This window comes from Agaricus bisporus (assembly GCF_000300575.1).
Source record: "Agaricus bisporus var. bisporus H97 unplaced genomic scaffold AGABI2scaffold_1, whole genome shotgun sequence".
Classification (NCBI taxonomy): Eukaryota; Fungi; Basidiomycota; class Agaricomycetes; order Agaricales; family Agaricaceae; genus Agaricus; species Agaricus bisporus.
In genome coordinates, this window is record NW_006267344.1 from 3,022,003 (window position 1) to 3,035,037 (window position 13,035).

The 13,035-nt window shown below is 46.8% G+C and overlaps 5 protein-coding genes across 5 annotated transcripts; 4 read left to right on the forward strand and 1 right to left on the reverse strand.

Annotated features, from left to right (window-relative positions):
• Positions 1-74: 74 nt before the first annotated feature.
• Positions 75-1,184, forward strand: AGABI2DRAFT_114629 (hypothetical protein; the record flags this gene model as incomplete). Its single annotated transcript, XM_006454818.1, has 1 exon — positions 75-1,184. The coding sequence occupies one exon, from the start codon at positions 75-77 to the stop codon at positions 1,182-1,184; it is 1,110 nt and encodes a 369-aa protein (XP_006454881.1).
• Positions 1,185-1,306: 122 nt separating this feature from the next.
• AGABI2DRAFT_46672 (hypothetical protein) lies at positions 1,307-1,582 on the forward strand (the record flags this gene model as incomplete). The annotated part of the gene is made up of 1 exon (XM_006453697.1): positions 1,307-1,582. A coding segment is annotated over one exon (276 nt), but the record flags the coding sequence as incomplete, so codon positions are not given.
• A 4,745-nt stretch (positions 1,583-6,327) lies between these two features.
• AGABI2DRAFT_114633 (hypothetical protein) lies at positions 6,328-6,834 on the forward strand (the record flags this gene model as incomplete). Its single annotated transcript, XM_006454819.1, has 1 exon — positions 6,328-6,834. One exon carries the CDS (start codon positions 6,328-6,330, stop codon positions 6,832-6,834), a length of 507 nt encoding a protein of 168 aa, XP_006454882.1.
• A 3,657-nt stretch (positions 6,835-10,491) lies between these two features.
• On the forward strand, positions 10,492-11,061 carry AGABI2DRAFT_43148 (hypothetical protein; the record flags this gene model as incomplete). Its single annotated transcript, XM_006453685.1, has 1 exon — positions 10,492-11,061. A coding segment is annotated over one exon (570 nt), but the record flags the coding sequence as incomplete, so codon positions are not given.
• Positions 11,062-12,131: 1,070 nt separating this feature from the next.
• On the reverse strand, positions 12,132-12,521 carry AGABI2DRAFT_140712 (hypothetical protein; the record flags this gene model as incomplete). The annotated part of the gene is made up of 1 exon (XM_006454820.1): positions 12,132-12,521. The coding sequence occupies one exon, from the start codon at positions 12,519-12,521 to the stop codon at positions 12,132-12,134; it is 390 nt and encodes a 129-aa protein (XP_006454883.1).
• Between the last annotated feature and the right edge of the window lie 514 nt (positions 12,522-13,035).

Here is a 13,035-nt window from a genome sequence, read left to right on the forward strand (position 1 = left end):
CTGTAGAACCGAAATTTTTTAGCCATACGGGCATCAGACGAGTTTTAGCCACACGGGCACCAGAGAAGTAGTGTATGAGCACAGAGAGAAACGACTACGACAGTCTAGACGAAGAACACTACGAACGAGTAGCCAGATCTACTAGGAGAAACCAGAACAGGAAGAACCAGAAGAAACGACAACCAGTTGACTTTAGGAGTTACAGAGACACTAGGAACCCCATCGACACAGAGTCAGAGAACGAGAACACCATCGACACAGACGATCAGAACACCCGAGACAACGACAACATGAGCAACGACGCCGCTGTAACCGTTAGTGCACAAGCAGATGCACTCAAGTCGCTTATCCCGAGCCCGAAGGATTTTGGGGGGAATAGAGAGCAGTTTGCAGAATGGTGGATGAACATGACACTTTTCCTCAAGTACAACAAGGTCACGGACACCGACCAGAAAATCATCGCTACCATCGTACAATTGAAAGGACCTATCCCCAGCTATTTTGCCGAAGTTTGGACAGAGAAACTCGCCAGCAGCATCACATACACATGGGATACTTTTGAAGAAGAAATCAAGACTTCATTCGGAAAAGGAAACGAGAAGGATATAGCAGAGGAAAGGATCGAATCCCTCAAACAAGGAAACAGGAACACCATGGACTTCCTAGTCGAATTCACAGCTCTCATGTACAAATCAAAAATCGACGACCAACACGCCATATTCCTCCTTAGACGCCACACCCGTCACGATATTATCAAGACGATTTTGGGATACCCAAGGAAAGACATTCCGGAGACGAGAGAAGACTGGAATAACGCAATCTTACAAGTTGGGTCAGGACTAGAGACGATGAAAAGGATTGATCAGAGGACCGAAACTGGAATCACTTACGGAGGAAGTGGACAACCGATGGAGATAGGATGGAAGAAATTCGAATGGGACAAGGATGGGAAACCCAAATGTCACAAATGCGGAAAGTTCGGACACATCGGGAAGAACTGCGAAGAGAAGAAGAAGAATTTTGGAGAGAAGAAGAGCTTCAAATGTTTCAGTTGTGGGAAATTTGGACACATTGCGAAGAATTGCCGAAGCAACAGGAGTGGAAGAATTAGAGCGATGAACGAGGATTCTGACGATGAAAACGACTCCAAGAACGAACAGGGTTTTTCCGATGGTTCCGAGTAGGCACGACCTCGCGAACCAATGTACCTAGACAAATGAACAATCGATACGTTGTCCCTCAAAAACGTCTAGGAGTGCAAGAACTGGAAGTAAAACCTCTCCTCACTACAACAAACGGAAAGAAACTCAAAGTCTCAGCCATGGTCGACTCGGGATGCACACACACATGTATCGACGAAGGATTAGTAAAGAGGAAGAAGATCCCGACGAAGAAATTGGAACGGCCGATCACATGCAGGAATTCAGATGGAACGATAGCAGGAAAGAAGGATATCACCAAATTCGCGAAGATAGACATAAACATCAATGGTCATAACGAGCAACTGGACGCAGTCGTCACTCCATTACAGTCATCCGACCTCTTTCTGGGTCATGATTGGTTAACGAACCACAACCCTGAGATCAATTGGAAACAAGGAATTATCAAATTCAACCGGTGCCCCACATCATGTTCTTTTCCCCATACCGACATCTCTTTCGAACCACGTATACGACGATTACAATCAAATGAAGACACTGAGGAAAAAGAACCGGATCCAACGAACCCTGAAGACTTACCAGCATACATGAAACCCTTCGCCCATCTTTTCAACAAAAAGAACTTCGACAAGCTACCTGAACGAACGGAATGGGACCACGAAGTTAACTTCACAGAAAACGCACCAACGGAAATATCATCAAAGGTTTATAGCATGACACCACTAGAGAGAGAAGAACTGGACAAATTTTTGGACGAAAACCTGGCTACCAATCGAATCCGACCATCAAAATCACCCTATGCAGCACCATGTTTTTTCGTTCCCAAGAAAGACGGTTCACTAAGGTTATGTCAGGATTATAGGAAGCTGAACGAAATCACGATCAAAGACAAGACGCCACTACCCCTCATCAGTGAAGTATTAGATCAACTCAAAGACGCCAAGGTTTTCAACAAATTGGACATTATCTGGGGGTACAACAACGTTCGGATACGAGAAGGAGATGAATGGAAAGCAGCGTTCTTGACGAATCGCGGATTATTTGAACCAACGGTCATGTTCTTTGGAATGAGTAATTCCCCCGCCACCTTCTCACGTATGATGGCGACAATCTTTCGAGAAATGATACAAGACGGATCTTTAGCCAACTACAGTGGCTCAAAAAACTGTCCCAGTGTTTCGAGGTTTTGCACTATTTGCGTCATAGCACAATGGGTTTTATGAGTATGATTATGTAATTAATATATTTTATACCCCTACATGTGGTCTTCAAAACGCATGTAAGATGACGTAATTCGAGCAGTAAAAGGTCGAGAAATTAAATCGACAAAATAATCAATCATTGGGACAGTTGTTTGACCCTCTACTCAAGTTACAATTAATACTTTGTATGACCACCCTTGGCCTTGATAACTGCTTGGCACCTCCTGGGCATGCTTTCTATAAGTCTTTGGCATTCTTCTGGTGTGATTTTGTCCCACTCTTCAGCCACTCTATCCCACAATTCATGTACTCCCTTTGGTGGCTTGGGGTAGACCTTCAGCTTGTCCTTGAGATTGACCCAGAGGTGTTCAATGGGGTTTAAGTCTGGGGATTGGGCAGGCCATACTAGAACTTTAATATTGTTGTCTTCAAACCATTTGTCAGTCCTTTTTGCCATGTGCTTGGGATCATTATCCTGCTGGAATATCCTCTCCCCCTCCTCCATCCCCAATTTCTCAAAGCTTTCCACCACTCCTCCACTCAAAATCTCACAATACTGCTCAGCATCCATGATACCTTGAACTTCTGTAAGCATCCCAACTCCCTCCCAGCCCATACACCCCCATACCATAAGGTTATTTCCTCCACCATGTTTGACTGTAGGAGTAGTAATCCGGTCAGAGAGCTCCTCACCACTTTGTTTCCAGGTATACACTCTCCCATCTGATTGAATCCTATTTATCTTCGTCTCATCTGACCACAAGACCCTTTTCCAATCCTCCACTGTCCAGTTTTCATGATATTTAGCGAATCTAAGACGTTCCTTCCTGTGGTGCTGGCGAAGGAGAGGTCGTTTTTGCTTTACAACAGCCCTAAATGAGTGTTCTTTAAGGATGTTTCGGACTGTTTGGGGATGTACAGGATGAGATATTATGTTGTTGATGTATTGGGCACCTTGAACTGCATTGTCAAGTCGTCCAGTGGTGATTTGGTGAATAATTCCTCTTTTGTCCTGAGGGGAAAGCTTAGCTGGACGACCTCCTTTCATGTTCTCCTTGTCTCCATCCACCTCTTTCTTAATCCTTCCAACAATAGACTTCCCTAAACCTGTTTTGGACTGTATTTGGCGAACAGAATAACCTTCTTGAAGTAAAGAGATGACGGAAGAGCGTTGAGTAGAAGAAGTAGGTTTCATGATGGTGGTTTAAGGTCAAGATGATGTTTGATCAACAAACAATGATGCAAATTAATATAAACAAAGTCATGTGACACTCTCAAATTTTCTCAGGATTTTTGCGGTTATTTCTGGGGCTCTAGAGCATGATTTCTAAAAGTTGAGTAGAGGGTCAAACAACTGTCCCAATGATTGATTATTTTGTCGATTTAATTTCTCGACCTTTTACTGCTCGAATTACGTCATCTTACATGCGTTTTGAAGAACACATGTAGGGGTATAAAATATATTAATTACATAATCATACACATAAAACTCATTGTGCTATGATGCAAATAGTGCAAAACCTCGAAACACTGGGACAGTTTTTTGAGCCACTGTACATGGACGATTTCATCATTCCAGCAAAGGACGATGAAGAATTGGAAGCACGAACTTTACGTTTTCTCAAAATCGCGGAGAAGCACAATTTATCATTCAAACGGACGAAATGCGAGTTCAATGTCTCATCAACAATGGTATTAGGAACGGTTATTGGGAATGGAAAGGCAACAATGGAAGAAGAGAAGGTCAAGGCAATACGAGATTGGGCGGTCCCTACCACGGTCAAACAAGTCGAAAGCTTTTTAGGTTTTCGCCAACTTCTATCGACGATTTATCAAAAATTTCAGCACCATCGCGCAACCACTAAACGAGCTGAAGTCTAAGAAAGGAGAGAAATGGTATTGGAACGATGAACAACAACAAGCTTTCGAACAAATCAAGCAAGCTATTGCCAGCGAACCGGTCTTAGCGTTACCCAAGGACAAAGGACAATTCAGAGTTGAAGTAGACGCATCAAACTATGGAACAGGAGCAGTACTATCACAGGAACAGGAAGACAAATGGCACCCGGTCGCCTTCATGTCGAAAACATTATCTGAAGCCGAGCGAAACTACGAGATCTACGACAAGGAACTACTAGCTATCATAAAAGCTTTGAAACTATGGCGACACTATCTATTGGACGCAAAGGAGCAATTTGAGATATGGACAGATCACGAGAACCTCAAATATTTCCGAGAACCTCAAAAGCTCAACGCTCGACAAGCAAGATGGTACCTCATGCTACAGGAATACGATTTCCTTCTACGACACATTCCTGGGAAGACAAACACCAAAGCAGACATCCTGTCGAGACTAATCAAACCTGACACATCTAACGACAACCGAGGAGTAGAAATGTTCAAGGAGAAAATGTTCATCCGAAGAATTGAAGAATCCATTCCCATCTATGACGTCACCTTACTCCACAATCGAAGATTTGAAATCATAGCCGATGAAACCCTACTTGAGAAGATTAGGAAATGTGAAAGACGAGAAACCAGAGTAATAGAAGAGATGAAGAAGCAACCAGAGAAAGTATGGGAGAACAACGGAATCATTTACCGACAAGGAAGGATCTATGTTCCGAATAATCAGGAGATCAGAGATTTCATTCTTCACGATCATCATAATTCCCCCGACGCCGGACATCCTGGAATATACCGAATGCTAGAATCAGTTAAACGAACCTTTTGGTGGCCCACGATCAAAACGGATATCAGAAGATATGTCAGAGGATGCGACATGTGCCAGAAGAACAAAACCATTCGACGACCCGATCACATCCCGCTTAATCCATTATCCATCCCCGACAAACCTTGGGAAGAAATATCTATAGACATGATCGGACCACTACCGAAGTCAAAGGAGAAGGATGCTATTATTGTTATCGTTGACAGATTCTCCAAAATGATCCACCTCGTTCCCACTACCACGTCACTCACGTCCATGGATCTTGCGGAAATCTATAAGGAAGAAGTCTGGCGACATCATGGAATTCCAAAACGGATTATTAGCGACAGAGGACCACAGTTTGCATCGAAATTTATGGAATCTCTATGCAAAGCTCTAGGCATTGAACGGAACCTTTCTACGGCCTATCACCCACAGACAGACGGTCAAACAGAGCGGATGAATCAGGAAATTGAAACCTACCTTCGAGCATTCATCAATTATCGACAAGACGATTGGACGAGATGGCTTCCCATGGCGGAATTCCATTACAATGACAAAACCCACGCTGCCACTGGACAAACCCCATTCTTCCTGAATTACGGACTTCACCCATGGAAAGGGAATATCACGGTAGAAACGACGAACCCCACCGCCACCTCCTTGATCGAAGAATTAGAGAACGTGCGAGAAGAAGCTAAAGCTGCAATGGAAGCAAACAACGAAATGATGAGAGAAAGAGGAAACAACAAGCACCACAAGGAACCCTTTGCAGAAGGAGATAAAGTTTGGTTAGAAACGACGAATATTCATTCCAATCGTCCGACTCGGAAACTAGACCACAAACGATATGGACCTTTCGAGATCTTGAAACAAATTGGTGATCGATCTTACAAACTGAAGTTACCTGATACTTGGACAATACACGACGTCTTCCACACATCGCTCCTAACGAAAGTCCGAAACCCGGAGTTTGACAGTCAGAAGAAACCCACTCCACCTCCACCTGACATTATCAATGAAGAAGAAGAATATGAAGTTGAAGAAATCCGAGGACACAGACGAAAAGGCCGAGGAATACAATTTTTAGTTCACTGGAAAGGATATGGAAACGAAGACGACTCTTGGATACCACGCTCATCCCTAGAAAATGCAGAAGAAGCACTCTCCGAATATAGAGCAAAACTTCCGAATGGACAGTTATAAAATCAACCTAAAAATGCTCCAACTCTTTCATCCCTTCATCGACCACAATATGCAAGCCATTACCGAATCTTTTACACCGGTTTCAAAAGACCTCTTTATCCGTGGAGCCGACATTGTATTCATGACCGACGACGGAACCAAATTCCACGTCCATGCCTACTTCTTCACTCGAGAATCTATCTATTGGCAACAAAAACTCACCGGCCATAACGAACCTCACCATCCTTTATCCAAACACTATACACCAAACGACCCCTACATCATCCAAGATGTAGATTCTCATGATTTTCGAAAATTTCTCCGTGTATTCTATAATACGCGATATGGCGATTACTCTTTCTTTTCCAACCTCGACTGGGTCGACATCTTATCAATTGCACACAAATGGGAGTTTCCACACGTCAAAACTCTTTCCAAACTTTATCTTGGAAAAATGGGCTACGGAGTTGTCGAACGAACTTGTGGAGTTCACTGTACTCGAATCGTTGACGATGAAATGATTGACCGTTCTTATCCTCATCAAGTCTATCTTATTTCGTGTGGACACGAAATCTGAACAGGGGGTAATGTTATGAATTTACCAACCTATAGGAGGGACGTCATCATGCTTACTCAGTTCCACATCCCTGGATATACTCTTCCCCACCTACGCTTCTCCCATCATTCTTTCCCATGTCACTTTCTCTTTGACGTTACCTTGTTTATCTTTTCCTTCTCATGATCATTCTTATTGTTCCCTTGATTGATCCTTCATGTTACCTGTTACATCTTTTTGTTCTCATGATCAATCTTCTATTCTCATGATTGATCATCCTCCTTCCTAGTTTATACTTTCATTCTCACTGATTACTCATCTACCTCGGTCATGGTTACTCAACCCGTTCTATAGTTAGTTACCTCGGGTAGATAGTCTTAGTATAAGTAAGCGTAGATACTCTCTGTATTTCCCTACGCTTTACCAACTTGCTTTTCCCCTTACTCGCCCTCAAGTCTTTGCCTTCGCTGCAACCTGAGCATTCGCTTTAAGGTCGTAACAATAGTCCTATTAGCCCGTTCAGCAAGACCATTCTGCTGAGGCCGGTTTCGAGTCGAGTGACGTCTCTCGATGCCAGCAAGCTCAGTAAAGCTTTTGAAAGCATTAGACATGTATTCACCTCCCTTGTCATCCTGTAGTGCTCGCAGTTTGACTCCGAGTTGAGTCTCAGCCCAGGATTTGTAGACTTTGAATGCTTCAAATGCCTCCGACTTAGCTTTGAGCAGATATACAGCCCGGAAACGTGTCGCGTCGTCAATGAAGGTAATCCAGTACTTGTAGCCTGAGTGTGAAGCGACTGGGAGCGGTCCGTGAAGATCTGAATGCACTAGCTCGAGAGGAGAGCGATTGTGATTCAAAGAGGAGGGAAAAGGGAGAGAATGCATCTTGCCAGCTAGACACGGCTCACAGATAGAGTCAGGACACGAGTTAGACTCGAGTTTGAGCCCGGAAACAAGGTCCTTACTGATCATAGACTTCACATCAGCGTAGTTGTGATGAATGAAGCGACGATGCCATAGCGAGATGTCAACTGGGAGAGTGGAGACAGCAAAAGCGGCCTCCGAAGTGAGAGTTGAGCCGTCGAGCTCAGCAGAGTTGTTGGAATGGATAGTGGCCGTGAAAAGCGAAATCCCTTTGCATTGGAAGTCAATGGATTGAGCAGAGATAGTGATATTGAAGCCCTTGTGTCGGGCAAGGTAGAGACATGATAAGAGATTACTCCTGAGGTCAGGAACATGAAGGACTCTTGTAAACTCGACCGCTCTAGTCTCTTTTCCATTCACCACTGGTTGAAAGACAACAGACCCTACACCAGCTGAATAGACAGTAGAGTTGTCAGCAAGGCGGATAGGGATGCGATGAGGGGAGTAGGATTTGAACCAATGGCGGTGAGGAGTCATGTGGGATGTAGCACCAGTATCAGCCAGCCAGAAAAAGTCAGCATCAAGCTGTAGTGGCGAGGATGGTGAGGAAGATGATGAGGGAGAGGATGAGGGAGAGGAATAAGCACCAAGAGCGGACGCTCTCAGAGGAATATCAGAGCCAGGAGAGCCAGAACCAGTAGAAACATCCCCAGGAGGAGTGGGTGGTGTCTTGACAGCTGGAAGAGCTGCACCTATCCCACTCAGATGGCCAAGTGGCCCTGTGACATTACTTTTAGATGGTATATCCTGAGTTCCAGGCAGTCTGGAGCACTCCTGAGCGTGTTTTTTCGCGTTCTTTCGCTTCCTGCACCTCCTTGGCATGTGCCCTACCCTCCCACAAAAGGAACAAGCGATTGACGCGTTCCTAGGGCCAGAAATCGGTCCCAGAGAGTGTGGAGAGGGTGTATGGCTGCCAGAGGGAGTTGTGGTCGATGTAGAGGCTCTCAGACGCGTCGGAGACGCGCCAAAACGCGTCGAAGTGGTGTCCCAGGCATAGGGAGCGTGTGTGCGCGATTGCGAGGCCATAGACGTCGATTTGAGTGCAGGGTAAGGGATAGAAGTTGAGATATAGAGGGAAGAATGGTAGAAAGTGGCAAAAAACGTGTTTTGAAGGCTGTTAGAAGCCGGGGCCCATAACCTGTTAAACGTAGAACGATAGCGGTTGCAGTGGCGATCCTAACGAGCCTAATAACGAGTCAATCGGATAGGAACTGACTGAGCAATCCCAATGACAAACTGTGGACAGACTGTAAGAAGCTATATTGTGTTCTAGTAACTTGTACTCACCTGTGGACAGACTGTAAGAAGCTAAGGCCTCTGAAGCGTCCACAGGGAAGTTCAACCATACATGACTAAGCTATCATGTGACTAAACTCGTCTGCATATCTCTAAGTCCACCAACTACACTTGTAGACTGCTTGCTCACTCTAACAGCTCCGGCTCACTGGCTTGCAGTCAAGCACTTATTCCGGTATCTCATTGGCACTATGCACTACAAGCTAGTCTATCGAGCTAGTGACTCGGAGGAACTATTCACTACCTACTCGGACGCCTCTCACGGAGCCTGCAAGGCTACAGGTCGAGCTACTGGTGGTTATGTGACTCTAGTCTCGGGTGCTGCTGTAGGTTGGTCTTCTAAGCGCCAGCCATTTGTGACTCTCTCGAGCACTGAGGCTGAGTTTGTTGCTGCCGTCGAGGCTGGCAAGGAGATCAAGTGGACTAGGAATATCCTGACCGAGTTTGGCTTTCCTCCGACACTCCCTTCAACTCTCTTCGTTGATAACAAGTCAGGAATCAGTGTAGCCAAGAATCCAGAGCATCACGGACGCATGAAACACCTTGACCTGCGCTTCTACTGGCTCTGGGAGGCTGTTGAAGAAGGACTCATAGATCCTTTGTATGTTTCTACACACGAGCAAGTGGCCGACATCCTTACCAAGGCTGTGGCAAAGAAGGTAGTTGAGTTTGCTGTTCCTCTATTAGGACTTGAGTAGACTGGCTAGATCAAGGGGGTGTGTTAGAGTGTGAGCAAGCAGTCTACAAGTGTAGTTGGTAGACTTAGATATATGCGGACGAGTTTAGTCACATGATAGCTTAGTCATGTATGGTTGAACTCCCCTGTGGACGCTTCAGAGGCCTTAGCTTCTTACAGTCTGTCCACAGGTGAGTACAAGTTATTAGAACACAATAAAGCTTCTTACAGTCTGTCCACAGTTTGTTCTAGGGATTGCTCAGTCAGTTCTTATCCGTTCAGCTCGTTTCTAGGCTCGTTAGGATCGCCACTGCAACCTCTATTGTTCTACCTTTAATAAAGGACCCTGTCCCTTCTAAAAATAACACGTACGCTAAGGCTGCTGCTCGCCGCCCCCCTCAGCAGCAACCCCCGCCCCGTCCTCAGGCTCCCGCCGCTCCCGCGGCCGTCGCCACTGCCCCTGCGTACAAGCCTTCGGGCAGAAAACGTAGGGCTCGCCACACATGCCACGGCGCTTCGCGCCGCGGCATGCAGCTCACTCCACCGGCCAGATCCTCTATCCGCGCCAGTCACATTTCCCCGGCTATGCTTGCCGAGATCAACAAGCACCTCCAAGATGACGTCAACTCTGACGTCATTCTCGAACATTCCGAGGACTCTGGATCCGGCATTTTCATTGCCGTGAGCCGAGTTCTCAATTCTTCCGAGACCGCGTGTGTGCTCAAGCACATCCGGCGTTTCGTCACCGTCACGGGCGTCGTACCCATCAAATCCTCCCCCATCACTTCGACATCCTACTTGAAGGTCATCGACGTGCCTATGATCCCCGCCGAGCCGAAGGTTTGGCAGTCCACTCAACGCAGCGCGTTCACCAATGCGCTTTCTATTTCGCCGGTTGGTAAGGAGCTATCCATTGCCATCAAGCACGCTGTCCGATTTATGCGGACCTCGGCTCATAGCGACACGTGTGTCGCTTGGGTTGACATATGCGATTCCGTCGCGGGCATTTCGGCCCGCTCCTACATTGGCAAGGCGATCGTCATCGGCGGTCGGAACTGTCAAATCCGCGGCGCAGCTCCACGGCCCGGCTCTGCCTTGTGTACTCGGTGCATGAGGTGGGGTCATCATTCTTCTGTATGCCGATCAAAAGGTATACGCTGTCCTCTCTGCGGGCTCCCTCACTCCGAAGCCGCCCATCACGAATACTGCGCTCACTCGAAGCGTGATCCAGAAGCCCGGTCATGCGTCAACTGTAGTGTGGCAGGCAAGACCAAGCGCGACCACTCTGCCACGGACACTTCGTGTCCGTTCTGGCAGAACCGATTTGATAGGGATTGGCTGAGGCGCCAATTCCCTAAGAAGTGATCAGCGCGCGTCAAAACGCGTTTCGGGGTTAGTAGCCGGATAGGCCTCCCAACGTTTGTTTTCATTTTTCTATGCCTACTTTCCGCTTGATTTTATCTTGGTCTCGCGTTCCGGTACTAAGTATGGTCTTTGATTCGTTCCGGGGCCGCATACTAATGTACTATTCTTTTTCGATCGGACTTTTATTTTCTTTTCTCTCTACGCTAGCGCTTGACCTTGTCGCGTAGGATATGTTTTCTTTCTCTCTTGGTAACACGTCATGGCAACCTTATTCTCAGCACGTTGTACATAGTGTTTGCATGTACTTATATCGCTGGAATAGAAGGCTCGAACAGCCACTTGATTACAAAAAAAAAAAAAAAAAAAAAAAACTCTAGTCTCGGGAGCTGCTGTGGGCTGGTCTTCTAAGCGCCAGCCATTTGTGACTCTCTCGAGCACTGAGGCTGAGTTTGTTGCTGCCGTCGAGGCTGGCAAAGAGATCAAGTGGACTAGGAATATCCTGACCGAGTTTGGCTTCCCTCCGACACTCCCTTCAACTCTCTTCGTTGATAACAAGTCAGGAATCAGTGTAGCCAAGAATCCAGAGCATCACAGACGCATGAAACACCTAGACCTGCGCTTCTACTGGCTGCAGGAGGCTGTTGAAGAAGGACTCATAGATCCTTTGTATGTTTTGACTCATGAGCAAGTGGCCGACATCTTGACCCAGGCTGTGGCAAAGAAGGTAGTTGAGTTTGCTGTTCTACTATTGGGACTTGAGTAGACTGGCTAGATCAAGGGGGTGTGTTAGAGTGAGCAAGCAGTCTACAAGTGTAGTTGGTGGACTTAGAGATATGCAGACGAGTTTAGTCACATGATAGCTTAGTCATGTATGGTTGAACTTCCCTGTGGACGCTTCAGAGGCCTTAGCTTCTTACAGTCTGTCCACAGGTGAGTACAAGTTATTAGAACACAATATAGCTTCTTACAGTCTGTCCACAGTTTGTTCTTGGGATTGCTCAGTCAGATCCCATCCGTTTGACTCGTTTCTAGGCTCGTTAGGATCGCCACTGCAACCGCTATCGTTCTACGCTTAACAGAGGGGGAGGAGGGACGCTGGGCGGTGTCTTAACAGCCGGAGGGGCTGCACCGATCCCAGTGGGTTGGCCAGATGGCCCTTTGACATTACCTTTGCTCGCAGCGTGAGCTTCGGCGTTAGCGATAGCGACCGCGGGGGCAATGCCCCGGTTGCGGACAGCGTCCATAATCGCTCTATTCTCCTGCGAATCATATCCGAAGGTGGGGAGCGTAATTTGACCTCCATACTTGGGGTCGAGTAGCACCTCAATGTCGGAGACAGTGAGGCGGTCGGCGTTCGGGTTGGCAGGCGGTGACGGCGCCTGAAGTGGGGGACGAGACGGGTGCGGCGTAGGGGCCGGTGCGGATTGTTTCTTGCGTTGAGCGGGCATGATACTGGATATATTGCTACTACTAGATGACTAGCACTGAGACTTCCAAAAGAGGAAGGTAGTGGTAAGAGGTCAAGGAGTGTGTCTGCCTCCCTTGTCATCCTGTAGTGCTCGCAGTTTGACTCCGAGTTGAGTCTCAGCCCAGGATTTGTAGACTTTGAAGGCTTCAAATGCCTCCGACTTAGCTTTGAGCAGATAGACAGCCCGGAAACGCGTCGCGTCATCAATAAAGGTGATCCAGTATTTGTAGCCTGAGTGTGAAGCGACCGGAAGCGGTCCGTGAAGATCTGAATGCACCAGCTCGAGAGGAGAGCGATTGTGATTCAAAGAGGAGGGAAAAGGGAGAGAATGCATCTTGCCAGCTAGACACGGCTCACAGATAGAGTCAGGGGATGAGTTAGACTCGAGTTTGAGCCCGGAAACAAGGTCCTTACTGATCATAGACTTCACATCAGCATAGTTGTGATGAATCAAGCGACGATGCCATAGCGAGATGTTAAACGTAGAATGTACG